Below are 26,585 nucleotides of genomic sequence, written 5' to 3'. Positions count from 1 at the left end.
TATTGTTATAGTATAGTTAACTTTGAAAGAGCATCATTAAAAACATTAGGGGCAGATCCTTCTCCAGACAGTCTATCATGTTGGATCATGGGTCTATACTGAGGCTGCAACAATTCATTCATACTCATTTTTTTTGTTTGCCTTTTTATCTGCCATTTTATTGACGTAACGACATCACTTAACCAAGGAAATAGATGACAGATTCATCAATAATGAAAATAAGCACAAGATGCAGCCCTCTCTAACGCAGATGGATTACTAACCCACTCACTCATTTTCCAACATGTTATCCTCCATAGGAGCTGGAGCCAATCCCAGTTGACACTGGGGGAAAGGCAGGGGACACCCTGGACAGTTGCCTGTCCACAGGGCAAGCACACAACTTTACCACCAGATGTCAGTAAAACCTACTCTGCACCTTTAAAAGTGAGAAGTTACAGAGTGTGTGAGAAAAAGAGTCAAGTCCTTGTCAGTTTATGTGTTTATTTATGAAAACAAAGGAACTCAGAAAATAAGGATCCCATATCATTAATTACATCAAATGATTCACTTGTTGGTTTTTGTCGGTTTGTCCCCTCTCTTTCTCGGCATGTCTATTGAGCGGAGTTTGATCTAAACCCTGGACAGCTACTATACAACTACTATACAGTGCTCAAACATATGGAAGAAAGAACGTACGGCCGGAGTGCATGCAAATACATGAAATCACTTTTTTTCCTTTTTCTTAATAAAGTACAAAAATTAACTATTAGCATCATCAAAGCTCGACCATCAACTTAAACAGAGGAGGGTTACTGTGGCAACAAACTGTCCACCTGTCTGTCTGTCATACCAGGACAATGTATGCGTGTATGTCAATAATTACTGATTGTAAAATGTCCAAAGTAAAAAAAAAACAATTTGTTTTTGTTTCTTCAAACAGGTTAGTTTCAACTCTTCACACTTATATCACATGATAAACTAAACCATCGTCATGACAGCTGAGCAGCTCCACACACAGGAAATATGAAAAACTGATTGAGCTTGAAATGAGAGCAGTGACTGTAAATAAAGATGGAAAACACAATAGTGAGGGTGAAACATCTGGACAGCCCCCTGGTGGCTGGCTGTAGAACACAACGTTTCCACCGACAGTTTCTGCCATCCTATGTTTATGTTTTTGATCAATTTTATTCTAATCAGTGATTGATGGTTTAAAAACAAACTGACAGCTGAGACCAAGGACACATGGCAGCATCTGGATCCGGGATATTTTGGCTTCATATCTGTACAGTGTTAAGTGTTGATATTTTGTTACAGTCACACTGGTTGGAAAAGGGTAGAAAACCTGAATCAGCTATTTATCACACATGAATATACCAACAGGTCAAACAATTATCAAACCATGTGACTCGAGACCTTGACTCCCAGTGCAGGTGTTTCAAAAGGTAAAATCACCTGACCCCTCCCCTCCTCACCACGTTTCTCTTCACTTTGACTAAAAACTGAACAAAACGTGTTTCCAGTGCTCAGCTGGACCGTCAGGTGAGAGCCAAGAGAAACCATGTGGTCAGTTTTAAATGTATTGATGAGAAAATAATGTGTTGAATGGAAACACAGGTGAACAGAATGAGTCACTGGTTTTCAGCCTGTCACCTCACGCCAATCGGCCCCCATCAGAGCTGAGGCTCAGGTGACAGGTGATATGGAAGAGAGAGCAGACGCCACACAATAAATCAGTTTGATCTGATTAAATGAGCACAAACACGGTGATGAACACTCCCACAGAGCAGAGTGGAGTGTCACACACCTGACAGTCCTTCTGAGGTCACAGATGACCTGTGACTCAGGTGTGACCACAAGAGAACTGTCCTGACCACAGAAAAGCTGCTGTGAATCAACCAGACACTCAACAGCATAAATGACACCTGTGTTCCAATCATAAGGAAGTTTTATCAGAAGACATTTGCAGACTACTCAACTCTGTTAAAGCAATAAGGCTAGAGTCATGACATCATCATCGATGACAGATGAAATAAAAATCGGTCTCGGCTTGTGTAAATTAAAATCCATTAAAAAAAAGGCTCAACATTGTGGTGAACTGACGGTGACGCGGTTCAACACGACACGACAGATGTAGAGAAACAGCCTCATCTGCACAAGACACCAATCTTTACTAAAACAGGATCTAAAACATATTTTGCCGATTTCTTTCATTCAGTCACCAGGCTGAGCTTCAAAATGTTTCTTTTCTCTTCATAGGAAAATAAAAACTATCCTGAACAGAGAAGATAATATTTGATCTCTCTTGCTCTCAATGAGGCTTTGTCTTTCTTTTGGACATTTTATACACTAAAAATCATAAAAAATAATTGATAAATTACTATTCCTTACTTTAAGGACAGTTGTGAGTCCGAGTCTTGTGTATCTGTGAGGTGGGAGTTGTTATTTTTGGCGGGGGTTGGAACTTAACAGCGGTACAAAGACATTTTTTATATAGAGAACCTTATAAGACACAAACAAGTTCAGCGCACAACCCAGGAAAAAAAGGAAAGAAATAAAGAAAATGTAGTGTTAAAAAGGAAAAAGAAATAGTCTGTGTCACTCTCAGTTGACAGAGCCGGCACTGGATGAGGAGGGGGCCTGGGTCCAGTGACCTCCTCCTCCTCCTCAGTATTAACCCCAGGGCAGACAATGGGTTGTGGGTTCATGACCAGCAGAGGGCAGAGTTTGGTCTCAGAGGGTTTCTTTTTAAAACCACCATCAAAGGGGCAGAGATGAATTCAAACACATGTAAAACCTGTTGCAGACTAAACATTGGTCACACTATTTTTGATTGTTTTATGATCTATGCAAATTACAAAAACATTCATATACTTTGTCAAGTTGAAACGTGATAATGGTGTCATGTGGTAATGCTCCATCACATTTAAAAAACAGATCGTGGGGGGAAAAAAGAAAAGAAAAACAACTGCAGCCACTACACCGTGTACACTGTGACCCTCTGATCTATGAAACCGTCCACTCGGACCGACTAGAGTGGAATGTGACCTCCACAGGTGTGACATCATTTCGAGTTGTGCAAATCGTCATCAGTAAAAACAGAGTTAACACTCGATTGCTCTCAAGTGTTCTGTTATTTTTAGATAAAATCAATCTAAAACGTGGATAAGTTATCTTTTCTCTTCTCTGTGACAGTAAATGTCAAAACAAATGACAAAACAAGACATTTGATGAGAACTGTTTGAGGTTTGGGAAACATCCATCACATTCTTCATCATTTTCTGATATTCTTTATGAACTAAACATTTGAGAAAAATGATCACCAGATTAAGCAATAATAAAAACATACATCTGTTCGTAATGGGGTCACAGGTAACATTACTGGTGACCTGTTATCGTCTGCAGCAAGTTTCACATGTTCATAGATGTGAGGATTTGTTCAGTCGAAGCTGGATGACTACAAACAAAATGCCTCCTGCTTTTTGAGCACAGATAACACATTTGTTTTAATTCACCAGCTGCTGGTCAACACAAATGACAAATGACTATGAATGCAACGAGGACCATGAAGACGCTGCTCAGACCTCAACATCCTCTGTATCCAGCTTTCCCACGATGCCCTGAACTCACAGCTACTTCAACTCTATAAACAAAATCCAAGAGGTAACATTTCCAATCATCGACTGCTCCACTTCCAACTGATCAATATTTGAAATAAAAATGATTGGGAGGGAAAACCCACTGAGACGTCTCCTCCTCCTCCTCCTCCTCCCTCCACAATGCTGTACAGATGCTTCTGGAATGTTTTCTATGGTCAGGGGTCACCGCCGGCCGTCCAAGAAGACGAAGAAGAAGAAAGCCATGACGGTTTATTTCTCTTAGCAGTGAGAGTGTTCAGAGAAGATCAGTACAACTCCTGGACAGACAGACATCCCGTCTTGTCTGTCTGGCTCATCTCCCTCCCTCTTCTTCTCCAACTGAGGAGTTGTTGCTTTCTTCTTCTTCTCTTCGGTCTCTCTGCATATTCATCCAGGAAGAAAAAAGGAAAAAACAAAACACAACACTAGGAGCTAAAAAAAACAGGTCTGCCTATTTACATACAGTCTCCAAGTCTGGGCGCGTATGTGGTTTATATATATATTTATATATATATGTATGTATGTATGTATGTGTGTGTGTGTGTTACAAGAAGTTCAACATATCTTCGTCTATTGTACGTGTGTGTGTGTGTGTGTGTGTGTGTTCAGGATGAAGTTTACATGGACTAATCTGTATTTGTGTGTGTTTACTGTTTAGACAGAGTTCCTGTGAATGTGTTTAAGTGTGTGTAAACTCTGTGTTCAGTAACATGTGTGTGTGTGTGTGTGTTGTGTGTCTGAGCGTGTTCAGTCTGTGTCAGAGGAAGAGGAGGTTCCTGTTGAGGAGCTGTCATCAGAGGAGGAAGAAGAGCTGCCGCTCAAACGACTACCCCCGCCTCCCGAGGCTCCACCTCCTGCTGCCTTCTCTAAAAGGGAAAGGATGGCAAGAAAGAGAAATTAGATTCAAAGATTCAAAGTGTTTATTGTCATATGCACAGTAAAGAAACACGTTTCCCTGTACAATGAAATTCTTACTTTGCTGTCCACTCACAAAACACCAGCATAAAGTAGAAAAAGAGATGCTTTTGTAGAAAAAGAAGTATAAATATACATAAGAAAAATATAAATATTACAAATAACTAAAATAACATATATGCATAAAATAAGTGTAAACATATGCATATATACAAGGAATAAGAGTATTACAAAAAAAAAAAAATTAGCTCAATGAGGAGATGCTCCAAAAAAATGTCAAGAACACAGAGGTTTTGTTTAGGTCCAAAAACATATTAAGCTGTTGATCACACTGTACAATGAAAGGAACGCTGGTTATGTTTATGTGTGTTATTTGTTCAAGTAAACACAAATGATTCACACAGTCACTCCAACTCCAGCACAGTTAGCTCTGATGTTGAGTCTGGGTGACATTCATGGTCAAAGGTCTGCCACCACAGCAGGTCATTTTTCTCTTAACGTGTTAAATATTTCAAATTAAACCAAACAATTAATGCAGTTATTTTTGAGAGAACTTGTGAGAGTCCTGCTGGACTGGACTGATCACATTAATACGCAAGGACTGCACTTATTAACTCTGGTGATGTGACTTTCCAAATGTTAACAATCTCAAGCCACTGGTGCAATGTGCAACATCTGTAAAGCTCTGTACTTACGCAGTAGCTTCCTCTGCTTCTTCTGCAGACAGGACTTGACGTAGCGCTCCAGCTCTCGGAGTGTGGAGGGTTTGAGGGTTTCGAAGTCGATCTCTATCTCGTCAGGGTTGGAGTCCCTCAGCGACGGCTCTCTGGACTGGATGATGTGGACAACACGACCCAGCTTCTCCCCCGGCAGCCGATTAATATCCAGGCTGAGCTGGCGCTTCTCGTCGTACGTCATTGGCAGGGATGATTCTTCGCCATCGTCTCCATTGGCTGAGCCACCACCCGACGTCTTACTGCCTTTCTTGGGTTGCCTGGAAACACACATTAAGTTGCAATCATTTCTCAGACGTGTTTCAGACTCTATTTAACATCAACCTTTGCAGAAGGTTGTTAATGCTGTGTTCTTATTACTGAAATGTAGCCTGTACTAGTGTAATTGACTCATACCTGGTTGCAGTCACTGTGCTGTTGGCTTTCCTGGCTGGTGCTTTCTTCTGGTTGGCTGGTTTGGGCTGTTGGGCAGCAGCCTTCGGCTTCTTCTCTTCCTCTATCTTGCCCTTGTTCCCTTTATCTTTGTCTTTCTCTTTCTTCTTCTCCTTGTCTTTCTTCTCTTTCTTCTTCTTTGGCTTGCTGACCGGAGCCTGGGACAAGACGGCCAACTGCTCGTGCACCGCCTTCAACTGGTGGAAGACTACTAATCAGTACCTATGTACCCTAATCAATATTTAGGAACAACTATCAACTGGTCAATTATTCTAGTAATGGATATCTTAAATCATATCAAAATGTAGGATTAAAAACGTTGATGAAAAACTACCGTAATTAGAAAGCAAACAGAATTACTGAACTTGAATTGAATATAGAATATTAAAAAAGAAGGAAACCAGTATGTTCTTGACCTGTGATTGCTCAGCAGCACCAACCTGCTCCTGTAGCTCAGCCAATCGCGTGGCCCGCTCCTCCTCTGAGTCAGACGATTCATCTGAGGAGGAGTTGTTGCTGCTGTCAGAGGACGCAGTGCTTTTACTGACCACTGGTGTTGTAGATGGTACCGACGCCTCTAGTCCCTCATCTGGGATCTTAGCAAAACGCATCTCAAACACATCCTAAGGAGAGAGAGCCAGATGAATGTTAACCAACTGCTGTCTTTAAAAAGACCAAGTACAGTTCTGAGATTTAACTTACCTGCAGCTTGCGGGCCATGGCCACAACCTCATGGTCTGGAGGATTATACTTGTAACAGTTGGAGAACATTAACCTGACATCAGTTGCAAAACTCTGAGGATCATTGTACTCTCCTTTGTCCATCTTTTTCTGTTGGAAAATTAAATAAAAAAAGAAAGTGTTAAGAATCATACCATGACTTCTACCAAAAACACCTGTACCCACTTGAAATAGCACTATTATTTCTCATGTGTTAATGCAGGGTTATACAAAGGTACAGCGAGGTCATTGTGGTAACCCTTTGCAAACACACCATGACATTTCCTTAACAAATGCTTGCTGCTGCCCTCTTGAGGTAATATATTCACGACTAATAAGGTAGTCATTAGGCCACTGGAGAAATATGGAAATACACTTTATTTTATCAATGCAAACCTGAATAACAGGTTCCGGTTTTATACATTTTTAATTATCATGAATACTGCAATTGTAGAAATGTTCTTGGACTATGCAGCAAAGTTTTCATTACCGATACTTTTTCTTCATGGAAATGGGAAAATTAAAGGCTTTTGGCCTTTTAATGCTTCAGTCTATCGTTATTCTATCAGCCTTTAAAATCAACCATCCGTCGAGCTCCACAAATGGCATGTTGGATTCATTAGACTTTTGTCAACACTGCATGCCCCAGTGATGTGACTACTGCACATGTGCACAGTGCAATAATTGAGTTTAAACTATTTAGCGTGCAGCCTATCAACAACTATCAACATAATAATAGATGCTTGGCACAAATTAATCAGAGGCACGAGTGCAGTGTCTGTCTATTATGCATCTGTCAATCAGGATTTGTTATATGGCCTGTACTAATCCAGCTTGCAACTTTCAGGAGAACATCGTCCAAATGCCACACGTGACACTGCACTTCTTTGGTTCCTCTGTGGTGTTATACTTGAAATCAAACAGTGGTGAAGCTGCATATAGGGAGGAGGTTTAGAGTCCATCACTCACTGTGATGTGATACCAGCTTGAACACCCAAAACACCAAAAATGTCATTGGGGACTCAAGAACCACTAAAAAGTCCACTGTACGGCCAGTAACTATCAAAGCAGGGCTTGTGGAGAGAGTTCATTGCTTCTGGGAGTCACCTTCAGAGAAGACCTCTCCTGGGCTGACAACGCCTCAGTGGTGGTCTGCAAATCACTGCAACACCTCTACTCTTAGAGGAGGCAAGGGCAGCTGACCATTGGTAACTGCACTATTGAGACTGTGAAAGCTGATAAATACTCTGCAGTGCATCAGTTAAACAGGACATTATTGGCACTGAGCTTGAACACCTTCACAAAACTAGGTGCGTGCCGTCTAATGGGGCTAAAAACATCAAACATCAGAGACATCACTCACCGTGGACATCATTTCTTTGAGCTGCTCCCATCAGACACACTCTCTCTCTTTTTTTTTTATTAATTGCACCTCAGGGGTTGTTATACAATGCAAAGTCACACAATGGTAATTAAGTGGTGGAATCTTGAACTTCAGAAACAGGTGATCAAATCTCATCATCCTTCATTTGATTCACATGGACAAACTGTCACTATGATGGCAGGAGAGAAGACCATGGTTCAGGAGAAATTAATACTGCTTCAGAGGGATGTTGAAGGTCCACTCAACCCTGTGCTCTCTCTCTCTCTCTCTCTGACTCACTCTGAGACAATAAACCAACCCCAACAATCTGTCAGACTTTGAGGACGACATAGGATACATCACTCTGAAAAGACTACTTTCCAATTAAAAACCTCTGTATCAGAAGTAACCAGCATCCACACTAACATATCCCAAAACAGTATACAGATACAGTATATGATTATTCAGGAACACAGGACGTGTGTGCCAGTGTAAACAAGAAGCAGGTTTTCCCTTCTGCAGTTGTTTGCCACGTTTCAGAAATACTAATGAGAAACAATGGAGAAAAGTTGAGTATATCTGCAAAATGTGAGGGTTTTGTTTATGTTTTCTAAATAAAGTTTCAAGTGTTTTAAAAAGGACCACCCACCACTCAGTACAGATGACAGGAGCAATTTTCCCATTGATCACAATATTAAAAAAACATAAGCTTTTATATTAAATGCTTTAATATCACAGTAAACTATGACAGTTCCTCCTTCACAGCAGTGGTTATTGCATTACTCCCATCATGCATTTGGCTGTTCATGAACGCGCTGAACGTGGACGGCTCGTTCACATAGCCGAGAGGCATTATGGGAGTAACACTACTGCGCATGCTCTATGGGGTCAGATACTTTTTCGGCATGTGCGCTGGGTGAGCAACTGAACGGAGCCATGTTCTTATAATACAGCCATGGTATTTGTCTAGTAAGATACAAAACAGCTTATCTTTAACTGACTACATCTTTGAATGTTTGCGCTTGATGATGTCATGACAGTGTGCGTACTGTGTGACAATGCCATGTGTGAATTACCCGGACGGTGCTGAGGTCCATGGGATGTTTGATGATGTCATGGTAGTCATGCAGCTCCAGCGCCTCAGCATCCACAGGCTTGTAGAAGGGCCAGGCATAGGCAGCATGTTTCTTTGAGAGCATCTCCTTGAGGATAGCGTCGCAGTGTTTCATTTGCTCGCCCAGCTTACCAGCCTTCCTCCCCCCAGCTCCTGCTCCTCCACCTACCACCTCGCCCACTGCCACCTCCTCACCCGTCTCACGGCGGGTCTTAGCAGGGCGGGCAGCTGCCTCACGGCGGGATGAACCCAATTTGGCTGGTTTGGTGTCCTGTGCGGACGGAGAGTCGGCACGACTGGCAGAGATGGCCGAAGTGGTGGGAGTGGTGGTATCTGCTTTTCTTTTCACACCTTTCTTCTGTAAAAGACAGACAGGGAGAGAAGAAACAAAGGCATTGAGATGCACATGCAGGGGAAGAGGGAGACAGGTAGACAGAAAAATACAGAAAGACAGATGTGAAGCAGATGAAACAAATGGTAATGGTAAAGACCAGTGAAGAGACATCAGTGCACACAGAGACAGGCTGAAAGATGTGAAATGTAGTAGACTTAGGCAGTGTCTTATTTGAAGTTACCTTAAGGACAGGCTGTGCAGATGGCATCATAGCTGCTGGGGGCTGTGGAGCAGATACGGGTGGTGTGGCCTGGACAGGTGTGGGCGTGGTGGAGATGACAGGTGTCTGAGATGGGGAGGGGGAGGGGTAGGATGGGGGAGTGGAGGCTGAAGATTCCACCTGCTGACTCACTGAGAGACACAGATCAAAAGAGTACGTTAGACTACACAGTCCCTCTAGGAATACAATTAATGCAAATTCAACCAATTACAGCCACCGCTGTTGAACCTTTGATTTTTCGCTTTATCACCCCAACCTTTCTGCAACTTTGACCAATTACCATAGTTTTCTGCAAGGCAAAATCACATTGACGGAGGGTGTTTCATCATAATCACTGATAAATTATGGCAGATCAGGACCAAAAATGGGAATAGGAGTGGAATTAGAGATTAGGTTATTTGGATGCTAAATTGCCCTAAGTGTGACTGGTGGTTCATCTGTGTGTTGGCCCTGCATTGGACTGGCAACCAGCTCAGGGTGTACCCTGCCTTTTGCCCTATGACAGCTGGGATTGCTCCGGCTCCCCTGTTGCCCGCATGGAGGATAAACTCATAAGACAATGAATGAATGAATGAATCTACATAAAATCTGGATATGAAAAAAGGCCCCGGCACTGGAATGAAGCAGTACAGCTGGTTATTGCTTTACTACACAGCAAGGTAGTACCAGAGTATATCCAGTACCACTTACTACATTACTACTTCTTTATTATACTGCAGTATTACTATAGTATATACACCACTGGTAATCAAGGTTGGGTACCATTCAAATTTTAATCTAAATTGGTAGTGGTACCTAACAGTGCCCTTTTCATGAACCTCACTGTTTTACAAAAACATAGTTTATGTTTTGAAAAGCATGAACAAATCTGCCTGTAGTAAGGAGCAGATACAAACCTGTTGGGCTTGGCATCTTCTCTCTTGTCCCTGAGCTTTTGAGGAGGAGCATTTCATAATTATCTGTGCCATGCTTACATGAGTCGGTACGGTGTAGTGCCAACATAATTTGGTTGTTAGATTGAAACACAACTCTCGTGGTAAAAGAGGTGGATTTTCAGCAGTAATAGTGTGGCATTAACAATGGCAGCTCTGACGCTGCAGTAGTATAGTGGTATTGCCAGTGGTGGCTATGGTGCTGCAGTAGTACTGCAGTATTACCTGTGGTGGCGGTGGCAGGCTGCTTGCTCTTGTTCTTTCCTTTGGGAGCTGGTGGCAGCAAAGCGACCTCTTCCTGTGGCATCTGAGCAACTTTCTGCAGGAAGATTTTCTCGAGGGCCTGAGCCATGAGCACAATGTCGTCTGTTGGCTAAACAAGTTAACATCACAAATCAGTGTTAGTGACCAAAGGTTCAGGTAAAGGGTGTTTACAGCAATTGTTACACCAAGTGGCTGCAATGACATGAATGTTCTTTTAAAACTTAACTTAGCTGTAAGTTGCATGGCATTGTTTTTTGTGTACCTTGTTGTAGATGTAACAGTTGGTGAACATGGTGTTAAAGTCCTGCATGGCCTCACTGGCACTCCAGTAATAATTGTTCTCCAAACGTTTCTTTATGGTTCCCATGTCCATTGGGTTTTTGATCACCTTGTGGTAGTCCTGAAATAAGGACATGATCAGCTTAGCATGAAGATGGGAAACAACACAATTCAATGAACTCCACTGACAAACATTTTATATTTTTTTTGTCTGTTTTGTGTACAAACACAAACACACACACACACACACACAGTAAAGCCTGCCCCACACTAGACGATGACTGGCCAGATTTCTGTCCCAATCTGGCCTTTCTGACAATTGTGGGTGCCTCGATTGTACAGTAATTTGAACAGATCTGGGAAAATTATCATGTAGTGTGGGTGGTTAACAGACACAATTTTAACATCATCGACGCATCAGAGTCTTCCCGATTTCAAATCTTAAGTATAAAACATTTTGATATTTACAACTTAACAGTGACTGGAGCGCAATAACCAATGAGAGCAAGCTGACTGGGCTGCCCACACTGCAACGAGGATGAATGTGAAAACCATATCCTCCTGAGCCCAGTGGACGTTGCGCACAAAGTTGTGGATTTATAGCAACAGTATGATTGCTATATTGCTGTAACCAAACGGAGACAGTCGGCCTCTATGTCTGTTTACATTCCGAAGTCACGTTGAAATGTGCAAGTTTCTGTGAGATCCCAAATCCCTGGAATTGCCAAGTGTGGTCCTGCGACTTCATTGGACCGTCTAGTCTGTGCTTTCTCAGAATTCAAACATTGAAAATCGGTTACCAAGTTCATTGTGTCTGTGGTTTCCCACGTTTTTAGATCAAGTCAGAAATCCTCTGGTGTGCAGCAGGCTTTAGTGCAGTGACCTTCTTGTCTTGAATTTGTGAGCGCATTATGTTATATATTCGTTTTTTTTGATGATCAGCTATAATGGCCACAGCTTACTGGCATTAGCTGTTGAATTAGCTTCTGTATTGGTCTGATAAGTGCACCGAGTTGCAACGACTAGTGGCTCTCAAGAATTGTAGTTTGGGCCTTAAACAGTGCAGTGATCGATGTGTCTGTTTAAAGTTTGTGCAATATCATACCGCCAGGCAGAGCTTGATGGCATCTACAGGTTGGTAGAAAGGCCAGGCAAACTGATGTTTCCACAAAGTCTTCACCACCACGTTCTGCATGTACTGCAGCTGGTTTGTTTTTCTGAAAGAAACCACAAAAACAACATGAAAAATGAGAACAGAGCTGTGCTTTCTATGTCTCATTTAATAATTTCCCGGGTCTCAAGGCACAGCTCGGCTGTGACTGATTACAAACCTGCCAGGTTTGGTGGGATTAGTGACCTCAGGTGGGGGTGGGTTGGTGAGGGGAGGGCTGGGAGGTGCAGCCTCTGGGGCGTCCGACATGGTGGACGACGGTGACACAGCAATGCACCGTGGGCTGGCAGTGTCAGACCTGAAGATGAAAAATCAACTCCCTCTGCAGCCCGAGGGTGTGTATGTATAGGTGTGTGTGTGTGTGAGAGGGCACACAGTTGTGTGTTGGTGTGTGTTCAGTTCAGGGGTAGTTGGTGATGATGACTCAGCTTGATGTTTCCCCTGAGGAGGCAAACTCCCATCGCACAACCTATGACATAAAAAAAAGTTTATCATTTAATATGTAAAAATTCACGTAAGATTCTAAATTTAACTCACATTTTAATTCTAAAACATGCTCTACAAACATAGTGACACCACAAACAGAACAAACTACAGCTAATCCAGAGAAGGTTGTGGCATATCATCTCTTCAGTTTCTGGACTCGTTCTAAATGTGTCACTCCTGGACGTAAACGTTATAATGAGAAATTTCAACTAGTGCATATTTTAAAGACCACACAAATCAACTGTGAAAACAATTTTCAATAACAAAAAATAAATAAATACAGTTCAGATAAAAATATTTCCTTTTCTTATGAACACAAAAAATTATTAATTTTACTAAAAATATTAATTAAAACCCTGATTAATGTCCTGAAATAATGAAGAAAGAACATTTTAGAAAATTGTGAAAACAGAGAAAGTTAGAAACCTTTTACAATTGAACTTTTCTTAAAAAAGAACCAAAACTATTTGTGCGTCATCGAAACGATGACGGATTAACTTTCTACCTATTGACCAATTAAGGACTCACTTCATTGTTGATACGGCACAACGTAAATGAAAAACATATTGCTTGGTGTTAAATGTGGAGGGGAAATGTGATGTGGGGCTGTTGATGATTGACTGACTGTGCACTTCACATGTTGAAACTAACATGTGATCAAACATCCTCTGGTTTGACTGGATTCTCAAGTTTTGGACAAACCTGACTGACTGAGAGCCACTGTCAATCATCGACAAACCCGAGTTTTCACAGATGGACAGAGGTAGGCATTTACCACTGGTGGGGGCAAACCAGTCCAGTGATCCATCTTTGATTGTTATATTCCAATTAAAACATGTAAGACTAATGTTTTGTAGTTCAGCTTCTAAAATGTGAATATGTTCTATTTTATTCGCTCCTCTGACAGTTAACTAAATATTTTGGGAAAAAATAAAAATATTTTAAGTTCTCAACCTTGCATTAGAGTGACAGTTGTTAGTATTTTTGTTGGTGCCATATGATAATGGGCCAGGTTTAAAATTAATAGATCAGTAATATTTACATAATTAAATTTTTACTATAAATTATTTAATGATTTTTGTCAGTTATCAGACCAATACGAAGTATCATAATGGCTCATCTATTATGACAAACAGTCCACAAATTGTCAGCAGAGTCTAAACAAAACACGATGTGAACACAGCACATCAGTCTTTTTAGCCTGATATTTATCAACAACATACACTACAACTCCTTCAGGGTTTGTCCTCAGGTTCTTACATGCGTTTTCTTCATTCCTCTATGAAAGGAACATATTTTTATTTTGTAGCCAAAACAAGACATTTGTTGATGTTGTCACTGTGCGGTTCAGAATCACAACAGTTTTCACCATTTCCTGATACTTTATGGACCAAACAAAAATTGGTCCATAAATTCATGACAGTTCATAATGAAAATAATCTATAGTTGCACCCATACATGTATTTTACTTAAACAATACATTACAAGCAGTAATAACAATATAATTTTTTTTCAAAGTTGGAATAACTAAATTAACCAATCACTGCAGATCTAGGATTTTTTTCTGGTATATTATTGATTTACAGGGCTGCAACAAACTTATTATCATAATCAATTAATCTGTTGACTATTTTCTCCATTGATCGGTTTGCCCATAAAATGTTGATCAGTGTTTCCCAAACCTTGAAATTATTTCAAATGTCTTGTTTTGAGATGTCACAAAACAAGACATTTCTTCAAATAATGGGGAAAACAGAGTTTGTTTTATTTTTTTAAAAAACAACAACACTGAAATGGTTATCAAAATAGTTAAGCTAGTAATCGATTAATCGTTGCAGGCCTAAGTTTTACAAAGGGATAAAAAAAAAAACACAGCATTGAAATTGTCACTGCCTCAATTTGCAAACTCAGTGTCAACAAGTAAATGCACATAAACTAGTTTGAACAAATAACTAAAAGCTAAACAAACAGTTTCATCTCTGTCTATTAATAAACATTACTAATCTGGGGGTCCATGCATGTTGTAGTGTGGAGGGGCCACAATGGCCATTGCGTGCCTCTTGAGAGACCACCAATAATTTATGTCAGAGTATAGCAAATGTAAACCACACCCTAAAAGCTCAATGAAACAATGTTTACGACTGAAGGCGTACTTCCTGTTGCCAGTAGGTGGCGCAGTGACTGGCTCTGCAAGTTATTATAATCATTGGTAAACTATTTCTCTAAACAGTTTTAGCAATTTTGTAAAAGTAAAATGATTTTTCAGTCTCTTCAATGTGATTATGGTCTGGTTTCTTTGCTCGTCTATTGTAGTAAGTATTTTAGGTCAGTGGACAAAAATAGACATTTGAAGACCAAGTCATCTTAAGGTTCGGAAAACAAAACATTTAATAGATAATTCAACTAATTAGCTAAAAGAAAATAATCACAGCTCTAGACTGTTGAATAGAATTAGACTAGGGGTCCCATTATATTTCATAATCAATTAACCTGTCAATTCTCTTGAATATTCGATCAGTTGTTTGGGACATAAAATGTCAGAAAACGTTGACCACTGTTTCTGATGATTTTCACAAATGTCTCACTTTGCCCACAAACCAATATGAATCAGTTTTAACGATTTGTTGGCTGTACAGAGCAAAGGAACAAGAAAGCGTGGCAAATACTTCAGAGAGCTTGTTTTATTTATAAAATAATACCCATACCAATACCGAATAATAGATTATCAAAATAGTTGACAATTGATTTAATAATAAATACATTTTGATACTCATTGCAGAAACAGGAGATTAAAGCATCCTTGGTATGATCAATCTCATTCAACATTCATTAATCACAGAATTAGCGGTTGATAGTTTTAACTCTTAAAAAACTTTTAACTGATCAATCAGGACAACTCTAGATCAGGAGTGACTAACAACTTAATTGATTACTTGGGCGGTTATTTGGATGATCGACAATGAGAGTTTTATTCAAATCCCCAGATTCCACTTTCTCAAATGTGAGACTTTCGTCTGCGATAGTAGACTGACTATGGTGTGTTTGTAATAATAAAAATGTTCATTATTCTGACAATTTACGAACCAAACAATCAGCAAATCAGCAAAGTAACTAAAAATTAGTTCACGCTCAGTTGTGTAGACTCACATCCAGACACATCTGGTTCTGCGTCTGTTCCATTTACATTTAACTACAAAACCGTTTCGGGCCCTTAAATTCTCTGAGTGATAAACTGAATGTACACACACACACACACAGACTTGCAACACGGTTAAACACCAGGAACAACCACTAAAACCAGAGACTTAGAGCTGCTACCTGACTACCTGCTTCCCAAAACCATAAACAAACCCACAACCTCCCGTCGACTGTCCGCACATTGGCGGCGTCTTATGGGGTTCAACAGATGTCGGGGTCCGGCGACTGCTCGCTGTGGCTACCGTGAAGCTAACGGCTAATACTGAGCGCCGCGTCTGACAAACTCCACACATCCAGTCAACAACAGCATCATCCGCCACCACACACACCGAACCTCCTTATTCACCGGCGGTTTATATACACAGAAACGCTGCAACAGCGGAGCAGTGATCGGTGATCTACGGGCTAACGAGGCTGCCCATTTATCTCGCTTTAAAAAGATGGCGGGCAAGCTGATGCAAAATACAAGCTAGGTCGCTAACTAACCGAGCAAGGCTACTTACCGAGGACGTAAAAGAGCGTCTGTTTTACATTCAGCGGCTGTGCCGGTGTTCAACCGTGTGTATGAGTGGACAATGTGACATTTGCTCGCTTCTGAAACACACACAGAGCGGATCGATTGGTTTTAAAATCCGATCTTTGCAGATGTTACTGCGGTGCTTGGCTAGCTAGCGAGCCGTTAGCATGTTAGCTGAGCTTTGTCTGAAGGCGCCGAGCGGCTCCGACACACCGAGACCTCCTGCACGCTCCGAGACCAAAGTCCGCTCTTTTACCCACCAACCCGCCCGCTACTGGACAGAGAGCATGTTTACTTTGTTTTTGGGTCCTCCTGTGCGTTCAGCGATGGGCTCCGGATAGCTTTCTCAAACCTTTTTTTATTTAGCCAAGTAGCATAATAGATGAGTTATCAGCTGTCTGCTTTGTGCGCAGGCGCAGTGGCAAACGGCATCATTCATGTTGTTGTGTTCAGATTGGCTTAGCAGGAGACAGGGATGCTGTGATTGGCTGCGGGTCGTCTTTGGGGCTGTGATTTGTTCCTAGAGTGTAAGAAGAGCTGTGATTGGCCAGCGTGGTAGTTGAAATCAAACGATAGGGTGAAATCGACAACTGTGTTCCTAGGATTGGGTAGTGAGATTTACTATATTCACAATGGCGGCCGTTGTTAAACTTCGTTTCCCATCATGCAGAGCGACAGCATTTGACCAGTAACTAATCAGTAATTGATAATCAAATAATATTATATTTATACATCAGCAGCAGTATATACAAATAATAGATTCATCCATTGCACTGTATATGTAACATTCCCAATGAGATTTCTGTAATGTTTTAATGTTATTCTTCTGCCTCTGGTCTTCATGAACAAAAACAATTCATTCTTCATTTGAAAATGAGCTCAGTCCAAGTAGATTACAGTTTGACATAATCTATAAGAATCTGAACTCTGGTTTTGAAGCCTCTAGATTTGCAATTTGACAGAGGTTTTTCAACCAGAAATTCACAATCCATTAGCTGCAACCAGGCTCTGATTGGATGATACCAGCTGTCAATCACACTGGTTTTCACTATATGTCATGTGCTTTATTGTTTTGTTTTTTTCTAAATGGGAACAACATTTAACATTTTGACTTACTGTGTTAGTGAATAATACCTGAAACTCGTACTTGAGACCTGAGAAAATGTTTCCCAAAAACAGGGTCTGTCCTGATGTGGTGAAGTGATCAAGTTTAAGCTCCTGAACCAAGCAAGCTCCATCTCTTATTTGGTCTTGTTGGTGTTGCCTTTTCTTTAAGTAAAATGCACAAGTTTATCATCACTAAATGCTGAATTCACCTGTTTCTTTCCATGACATGATTTCTTTCTCTCTGCCTTCACTATTCACTTGATGTGAATAGTGAGGGTGCGTCAAAATGGACCTATGAGCTATGCATACGTTTGTGACATTTACTTTGGCATTACTGTTAATGTGTAAAGACCTTTAGGCAGCAGGCATAGATTTTATTAGGTGAACCCTTTGTTTAGTGGTTACAGTCCTTCACTAACACTGATTTGTGAAGTGAGGGAGAGTGTCTGTGTCTCACACTTGTTGCAGCACACATGGGGTGCACATGGCATAGTCAGTGCTGACTGAGTTTCAGTATCGCATACAACTTCAAAAAAACCTCAACTATCTCTTACAAAGTGATCAATTCATCAGACTGACCTCAGATCCAATGAAACAAAATGTAGGAACAGCAGATGTCTGATTATCAAGAAGCTTTATTATCATTGAGTGAATATAATCATCATCATCATCATCAGTCCTGTTGCTATGGGCCTGTGTGCTGGACTGCAGGAGGCTGTTAACATGCAGCAGAGCCGAGCAGACAGACAGGTAGACAGACTGGACACAGAGAAAGATATAGGGGCTGACAGACGGAGGTAGGTCAGACAGACAGACAGACAGACAGGAAGGTCGAGAGGTAGACAGGTAATGAGGTAGGGAACAGAGACAGGTAGGAAGACAGACAGTTAAGGGGGGCACAGGTAGCTATTGTATTATTTACATACAGGTAGGCAGATGCGATAGAAAGCTTATTGGCTGTCTTCCAGAGGCTCCGCACCCCTCTCTTCTGTGTCGGCCAATCCTCTGTGAGAAGGGGCAGGCTCTGCAGGCTGGGGAGATGGGTGTGAGGAGGAGGACGAAGAGGAAGAGGAGGACAGGGAGAGGGGGAGGTGGGCAGGTGGTTCAGTCTGTAGCCTTCCTCCCCCATCTGCCTCACTTCCCATCAGCCCCTCCTCCACCTGTCCGCCCCCTGCCCCTCCCCCACGGGAACCAGCAAACTGCAGGTGGGGTAGGAGTGTAGTTGGCACCTCCTTCTCCCTCTCTCTCTCCCCGGCCGCCTCCCTCTCGCGTCTCTCGGTGTACAGTGGGGCCTCTAGGCTGAGGTAGGAGGCACTGAGCTGCCTCAGGTCCAACTCAAAGGGGCTGTTACTGGGCTGCACTGCCACCTCTCCACCCTGACCTCCACCTCCTCCAGTTCCTCCTCCCCTCTTAGATTTACGGGGGTGTGAGGAGGTGGGGAGGCTATCAGGGAGGAGTGATTGGATCTTTGGGAGCCAACGTTTCCGGACTCTGCGAGCGTTGGTACACATGTCAGCTGCGATAACATTCATCTCACTCTCCTTAAAGTTAGGAGCGAAGTTCTGACAGTAGACTGAGGAAGAGGAGCAGCAGGAGAAGAGAAGTGAAGAAGAAGAAGATGTAGAATATGATAAAAACAAGGAATAATGGAGGAAGATGGAAGAGGGCATCCATGTGATGGATATAAAGTAAACAGAATAAAAAAAAAAAGAAGAGTAAGAGAGGAGAAGAAAAATAAGAGGAAGACCAGGAAGGATTAAAATGAGGGAGGAAGGGTGCAAAAGAGGAGACAACAACAAGGGGTATGAAAGAGGAAAGGTCTTAGTGCTTTTGAAATACATGATCAATGAAGAAGAGTATGTGTATGTTTGTGAGGACATTCTATACAGTGAGGACACGGTTGGTCCTCACTCCTCAGGTTTGCTTTAGGTGTCCTCACAGCTATAGAAAGACCACCCTGTATGTGAATGTGTGTGTGCATGTGTGTGTCTTACGTTTCACGGTGTTTAACACTCGGTTGTCCAGGGGCTTTCGGCTCGGATCATTGGTGGAGGAGCGGATCCCTGTCCCACAGCTATTGGCCAGAGTGTTTCTATGGATACCATAACAACCCAATCAGCACCTATACCCAGCTTTAGATTAGCTCGCTCTGCCTCTCTCTATCGTTTTCTCTCTCTCTCTCTCTGTCTGAGACAATGTGACAGAGCAGTTATGTAAAGCAGCAACAACCGACTGTCAGAACCTTCTGGAAATATTAAAAACAGCCAGATGCCACATGATGTCTGATGGTGTTTGGTGACTATGATGATGTCAGAGTATCTGAGTGTGACACACGGTCAATGATGGAGACTATTTTTTACTGATATTGAAACATGTTGGACATTTATTTACCTACTTACTGAATACTTTAACGACTAATCGCTCATTCAATTATTGGATCTATAAAACATTACTGGAATGTTTGATATATGATGGTGTGTTCATACTGGATGCAAATGATTAGTTCATATTGCGTTACTTGCAGAAGTAAGGACTTGTGGTCCCTGAATTATTTGTATTCAAGTGAGTTATTCATGCAGATAATGATTTGGCATCTTTGTGTGACATATATCTTTTTATCATATTCATGTCAGGTACACATTTTTTTATTACAAATAATAGACTGTATGCTAAACTGTGCTAAGCCCTTAGTAGCACCACAGAGATGAAAACAACTCACCTGTCAAAGAAGGTAGCCAGCAATCTCCTGAGCAGCACCTTGTGTTTGACTCCAGCACACAGGTGACAGTTCATCAGCTGACCTCGTGTCATGAACACACCTGAACCTGAGCAGAAGATTTCACAGCATGAGTACGGTTTACATGACCCAGCTCTTCGAGACAGTTCTGTCATTACCATGACAACAACTTGAGAGTCAAATTCCTCTAATTGCACAACCTACCTGCTACCAGTTCCACCTTCTCCCCTGGATCACCCTCAGTGTAGAGTGATGGATGGCAACGATATCCAATTTGACTGATCAGACTGGCAGGTAGGGCCATGTTGTCTCGACCAACCAGCACACAGGGCCGTCGCTCATTAGCCAATGGGAGAGGCAGCATCTCTAGCTTCTCTTGGACTGGACCAATAACAAAGAGGGAAACAACAGGATACAGGGTCAACAAAATCTACAACGACCTAAGTGCTAAGAACGATGGACATTAGCACAATGTTATGATATGCACAGTCTAAAATCTTTCAGTTGCTACTGAGTTTGTAAGAGACTGAATTAAAAGAAGTGTCATCCCAGTGACATCATGGTCTTCATGGTGCCTACCTCTGTTTTGTGTTGCACAATGGTTGTTTACAGAACATTTGTAAAATCAAACACAAAAAAACTGTTGAAAAGGAGTCAATGGTCAATTTAAAGGTGAGTCTACCTGTAGTTAAAACATCAGCATCTACCTGCTAATGTCAGTGTAGAAGAGATCACTGATGGCCAAGGAACTATCAGGGCACAACTGCTGACTCAACAATAGAAATCCTCAAACTTTAATGACACAATGATGAGACACTCTGGGACTCCATTATCAATATTAAGACATTCATTGTTTTCACTTTTTATTTTTGTCATAATGCTGGTTCCAAAGCACTTCACTTGATATTGGAAATGGGATTGTACCACAGTGTAACTTACTGTAGGGGTTTCCAGGTTGTCCATAGAGATGCTGGTAGAGTCCAGGGTGGACTGTGTTGCCATAGTAATCTTCCTCCAGCTCCTCCTCAGTTGGGGGATGGGAAGGAGGAGAATCTGTGGGAAGACTGGATCCCTCTGGACTTGAGCGTCCCCCGCCTGCCAGCAGGTAGGACTGCAGCCCTGGAACCAATGCTCCGCTAGCACCCAGAAAACACAGAGCACTGTTCCTGGAGGTCTGGAGGTCCCCCGCAGTGTCGACTCTGAGGACAGTGACAGTAAAACACCAGAGGCAACAGTCATCTGTTTTGAAGGCTTAATGATGAGAGGGCATTAAGGCTGATTACAAAAACAGCATTATGTAAAAACAACAGTCAGAAACAACACAACACATTTTTTTTATTCATGCAATGAAGTTACAAAAAAAAGTCAATGCAAAGATTACTGGACAACTAGATCTTCCAGTTTCTGAAAATGATCCCGCATTTGTCTCTTTTCTTCTAGGAGATTATTAAGGATAAGCACCACTGAGAAGGAGCATGTGTTTGTGAATGAGTTCCTGTTGTGATAATGTCTCCTGCAGTACCAGGTCTCACAAATCACACTCACTACATGCAACATACCACCCCGCATTGACGGAACAAGTCAAAATGAGTAGACATTCATCCAGTGAAATTCATTTGGGTCTGTCCTCACCTGGCCTCCTCCCCTCCTCCTGCTGCTGCTCCTCCAGTTTCCTCTGCAGGAGGAGTGTCCACTCTCTCCTGTTTGATCCTGCTCACAGCTAACAGCAGCTCCTCTGGACTCAGGGCCGGCTGGTCAGGACTGGCCTGTTGCAGTTGGGGGGCACTGTGTTGCTGCTGTTGCTGTACTACTGTTGTTTCAAAGCCTCCAAGCTCATCTGCTGAGGTCGTCTGTGGTGAAAAAATATAGATTCAAAGATTACTGTGTTGATGACAACATTATCTTGAGCTCGTATTCAGTGTCTGGGCCTTAAGAAAGAAGCACTGTAAAAAATATCTAGTTTAAATTGAAAGGTGTTATGAAAATGATCTGACCAATAAGGCGCTTCAGGTAAAAATTACTTTCAGCTGCAATTCCTTTAATACCCACTAGATGCTGCTATGACCAAACTCTGACTCTATTAAGCAGAATGAGACAAAGTTTTGCTTGGATTAACTCCAAGCCAAAGCTTTAGACAAATGTTGACCATACACAGCTTGGGTCTCCTAAATGTACAGTTGTGGTCAGTAAAACACTGAAATCTGTGTTATATATTTCTATATTCCAACAGCTATCACTGATCTTAAGTGTTTTCTCAGTGACATGGGTCCACCATTTACTGAGACTGAGGAAACTACAAGAAATTCTGGTTTATGTGAAAAATTATATGGACCAGTAAAATGTGGATTCAGCATTTAACTATGAGCTGGCCAGGAAGTTAGCCAAAGTCAAGTCAGTACTGCACCAACCAATGCAGAAGCACTTTGCTACGTGGACTAACTCTCTACAAACTCTGATCTACCTGAGCTAGCTCTGTATTTATGCAGCAGTGTGGACATGGTCAAACCAACCTGTGAGTCACAGCAGAGAGGTGAAGAGGAGGAGGAGGCCTTCATCATCATTAGCTCCATACCTCGCTCCACAATGTTCTGGATCTGCAGGTACCCAGCGGTATACATGAGCACCAGCTGCTCACTGGCAGCCATGCTGAGGCGTCCTGTATAGCAGAATGACAGAATCTGCTGGAAACATGTCGGTGTCACAGAAGATGGCAGCTCAAATACTGCCTGGGAGGAGGAGGAGGAGGAAGAAGAGGATGAGGAGTCAGCAGCAGAGCTGAAAAGGTCTCTGAAGTAGAGAGAGGAGGCAGCAAGGACAGCTCGGTGTGCCTTAAAGGCCTGACCCTGCACCAGGATGGAAACATCACAGTAGTGACCCAGTAGCCGCTGCTCGTTGAGGCTGCCCAGCACACTGCTGCCAAAGTCTGGAATCTCCACCTGCAGTAGCCCCTCTGACATAATGAAGGCTGGAGGTTCAGAGGATGATGGGACAGGAAGTTACTGTGGGTTCAGACGGGCTGGTAGCTAGAAGGAGGCGGTCCAGAACATTCAGAGGTAGACTGGCTGAGGATGAGGTGGTTTAGGTGTCAGGGATGCTGTAGATATCTCCTCCAAAACATTTCAGATACATAATGTTGTTGCGGAGGTTCAGAGGTCAGGGCTAGTAGAGGTTGTGGGGATCCGAGGTAGGGAAGACGAGGAAGCTGTAAATAACCAGGATGGAGGTCAACTCAGTGCAGGAAACAGCTAGAACAAGAAGAAGAGTCAGAGAGGGAGGACAGGTTTAAAACATGTTTTTTTTTTCACCTGCAGAACAAACATGAAAAACTGTTGCACATGAAACAGTGGTGATATAACATGTGATGAACATCCCTGACCAGCTTTCAAGAAAATGTGAGGTCATGAGACAAAATGAAGAGAAATGTTTTGAATGTGGAAGTGTGTCACTGACTGTGATGTTACAACGTACTAAATAACTGTGCACACCTGTGCCTCACTGCTGCCAGGTGTGATAATGATAAAGATGTACAGCTGCTCTTCAGTTGTTTAGTCACATCAGAGAAACAGAGTTTCACTGCACCAGAGCCCAAAGTAAATACCACACTGTAAAATAACCCTATTTAAAGGATTGATGCCACTCTGTAATAAGTAACTTCAAAATGCTACACTGCAAAAAAGTCACCAACATCACTGATACCGCACTGTAAAAACTCTCTAAGTAGTAACACAACACTGTTTACTGAAGTAATGATACCACATTGTACAAAGTCCCCTAAAATTCCACTTTCTTACTGTACAAAGACACTTAAAGTACAGAGACCACTGTTAAAAATGTCTCAACACAAAATCACAGTACACATTATTTCAAGGTGTCGTTTAATCAGGCTTTTCCTTCTTCTTAAAAGAGTCAAATACAGTAGAGTAGTAGAGTACAGTATAGTTCAGAATTGTCAACTAAAGTTTAGTTCAGCCTAGTACAGCACAGTACAGTCTAGTATGATTCAATAGAGTGCAGCACAGTGTAATCAAGTCTAGTACCATCTCTTTGTTATGCTGCTACAGACCTAGACTGCTGGGGGAAATGATGTAGTGCACTCACACTCGCTCCTTCACACTCAGAGTATGAATATGACTTTATTACATATCATTAACCTTGTTCTTTCTCTCTCTAGTTCTGTCCCCTCTCTCTCTCTGTCCTCATCTTGTAGGCTGCAGAATCCAGATCCAGTTTTGAGGCTACTATTATTATTATTATTATTATTATTATTATTATTATTATTATTATAATAATTTGTATTATTATTATTTTTATTATTATACTAACAATATTAATCAACATCATTATTATGCTATGATTACAATCAGTTTAATTTACTGCTACTTATTGTATAAATGACATTTTAGTATTATAAAGATGTTATAACATGTTTTCTTTCCCCAGTTTCCTCTCACCCCAGCCGGTCGAGGCAGATGCTGCACATCTTTGAGTGTGGTTCTGTCATAGATTTCTTCCTGTTAAAAGGGAGTTTTTCCTCTCCACTGATGCCTAGTGTTTGCTCGTTGTGTGAACTGTTCGGTTTCTCTTTTCTCTGTAATATTCTAAAGGTTTCTGCCTCACTATGTACAGTGCCTTGAGATAATGTACAATAATGTAGTACAGTCTAGTAGAATCCACTACAAATAAGAGTTTAGTCTGTTTCAGAGTTCAGTTCCGTTGTTGTTTAGCAGCTACAGAAGAGAGACAAGCAGACTAATAGACAGACAGGCAGGCAGGCAGGCTTGCACACACACTGACTGACAGGTAGACAGACAGGTAGACAGAGAGACAAACTGAGAGACAACAGTGTAAACAAAAAAGAGACACAGAAAGAGAGGGAGAGAGAGTCAGATGGGTTAAAAAGCAAACAAATCAAACAGTTTCGGAGTGCAGACGGACTATCAGACAGACACACAGACAAGCAGATGATGTATGGATACAGTTAGAGAGGAATGTCAGAGAGACAGGTGGACAGACAGACAGCTCCTCACCTCCTCTCTGCTCCTCTTCCTCCTCAGCCTCTCCTCCATGCAATAGGCAGGACAGCTGGCTGGGAGAGGTTTTCTTTTTCTTCTCCTCCGCTCAGTCAACGCATCGTCTGGTGTGTCACATAAGGGGGGGTGGGTGGTGGGAGGAGAGGTGGTTGAGGAGGGGGGAGGCAGAGAGACACAGCAGACAGCCGAGGAGGAGGAGGAGGGAGGAAGAGGAGGAGTCATCTGAGGACAGTGAGGGAGCTAATGCGGCTAAGTGCCCTGCAGAGGACGAGAGAGAGACATAGAGAGAGAGGTAGAGAGAGAGGTAGGGAGAGAGTTAGGAAAGAGGTTGCAAGGTTGAACATGAAAAAAGGTTGAACACATGAAAAAACAAAAACACATACATTTAAACTGTTACAGTGATAACACCTCTGTGTTTGTGTGAGTCTGTGTTTGTGTGAGTCTGTGTGTTTGTGTGAGTCTGTGTCTGTATCTGTGTGTGTGTGTGGGTCTGTGTGTGTGTCTGTGTGTGTGTGTGTGTGTGTGTGTGCGTGTGTGGCATGACTTGGCCAAATGCACAGCGCTGCATTGCAGTGCCGAGGCTGAGTTGGCATGCTGAGTACATAGTGTGCATACTGCGACTGTGTGCCAGGCTGACAAACACACACACACACACAAAGAGCAGCAGCTTTTTTGCAGCCTCAGCTACATCATCACATATAGTTCTGTTCAGTTTTCAACACAAGAGACAGATAGTTATAGAGAGACAGAGAGGGAGACAGTGACAAAGACAGACAGACAGCGACAGATGGAGACACTTAGGGTTTGTTGAGGCTAAATAAGGACATGTACAGTATCTCAGCAGCAGTGTGTGTGTGTGTGTGTGTGTGTGTACATGTCTCTTTACAGATGTGTGATGTCAATTGTGAGGACATTTTGTTCTGTCTTCACAAATTCAAAAGTATTTACTTAATTTGAATATAGACTTTACAAGAATGGCAACCAGTGTGTTCTATATATATATATATAACTATAGAAAGACAATCATTTGTGTTTTTATATGTACCATTATCACATCCACCTTCATCATCTCAGTTTCCATCACCTGTTCCATTTCCACCCACAACACCACTATCATGTCTCGCTACACAGCCATGGAAACAATGTAATGGACAGACATCATTTTATATTTGGACCTGTCACTGTGATTGACCTGCTGCCTCTACACTGCCCTCTACAGGCAGACAGCAGCACTAATTCAGTGAGGGAACCTGGGAAACTGAGTCTCAGAAACAAGGGTTTATTATTTCCTCGTTCTGTAGCTGATGCTGCTTTTGTTATTTCACTGTGATCAGCGTGTTCTGTTAAACAAA

General features: G+C 42.0%; 2 protein-coding genes across 3 annotated transcripts; both read right to left on the bottom strand.

The window, feature by feature from the left end:
* Window positions 1–466: 466 nt before the first annotated feature.
* Window positions 467–16,769, bottom strand: LOC122769537 (bromodomain-containing protein 3-like). Of its 2 annotated transcripts, none has more exons than XM_044026103.1 (12): window positions 16,655–16,769; window positions 12,319–12,627; window positions 12,093–12,204; window positions 10,971–11,108; window positions 10,670–10,817; window positions 9,474–9,643; window positions 8,861–9,256; window positions 6,404–6,532; window positions 6,118–6,324; window positions 5,666–5,898; window positions 5,231–5,529; window positions 467–4,486 (listed from the first exon to the last, which is right to left on the bottom strand). In XM_044026103.1, exons 2-12 carry the CDS (start codon window positions 12,405–12,407, stop codon window positions 4,368–4,370), a joined length of 2,040 nt encoding a protein of 679 aa, XP_043882038.1. In that variant the 5' UTR covers window positions 12,408–12,627; window positions 16,655–16,769; the 3' UTR covers window positions 467–4,367. The 2 variants fall into 2 exon arrangements, with proteins under 2 accessions (XP_043882038.1, XP_043882039.1); XM_044026104.1 differs by having other exon boundaries at window positions 6,142–6,324.
* A 1,314-nt stretch (window positions 16,770–18,083) lies between these two features.
* Window positions 18,084–25,375, bottom strand: LOC122769116 (nucleus accumbens-associated protein 2-like). The gene is made up of 8 exons (XM_044025415.1): window positions 25,231–25,375; window positions 22,714–23,448; window positions 21,836–22,053; window positions 21,143–21,402; window positions 20,408–20,584; window positions 20,186–20,291; window positions 19,461–19,558; window positions 18,084–19,039 (listed from the first exon to the last, which is right to left on the bottom strand). Exons 2-8 carry the CDS (start codon window positions 23,158–23,160, stop codon window positions 18,417–18,419), a joined length of 1,929 nt encoding a protein of 642 aa, XP_043881350.1. The 5' UTR covers window positions 23,161–23,448; window positions 25,231–25,375; the 3' UTR covers window positions 18,084–18,416.
* Between the last annotated feature and the right edge of the window lie 1,210 nt (window positions 25,376–26,585).

The sequence above is a fragment of the Solea senegalensis genome, linkage group LG5, assembly GCF_019176455.1.
Source record: "Solea senegalensis isolate Sse05_10M linkage group LG5, IFAPA_SoseM_1, whole genome shotgun sequence".
NCBI lineage: Eukaryota > Metazoa > Chordata > Actinopteri > Pleuronectiformes > Soleidae > Solea > Solea senegalensis.
Note: the sequence above shows the minus strand (reverse complement) of the source record. Positions and strands in the feature narration are given on the sequence as shown.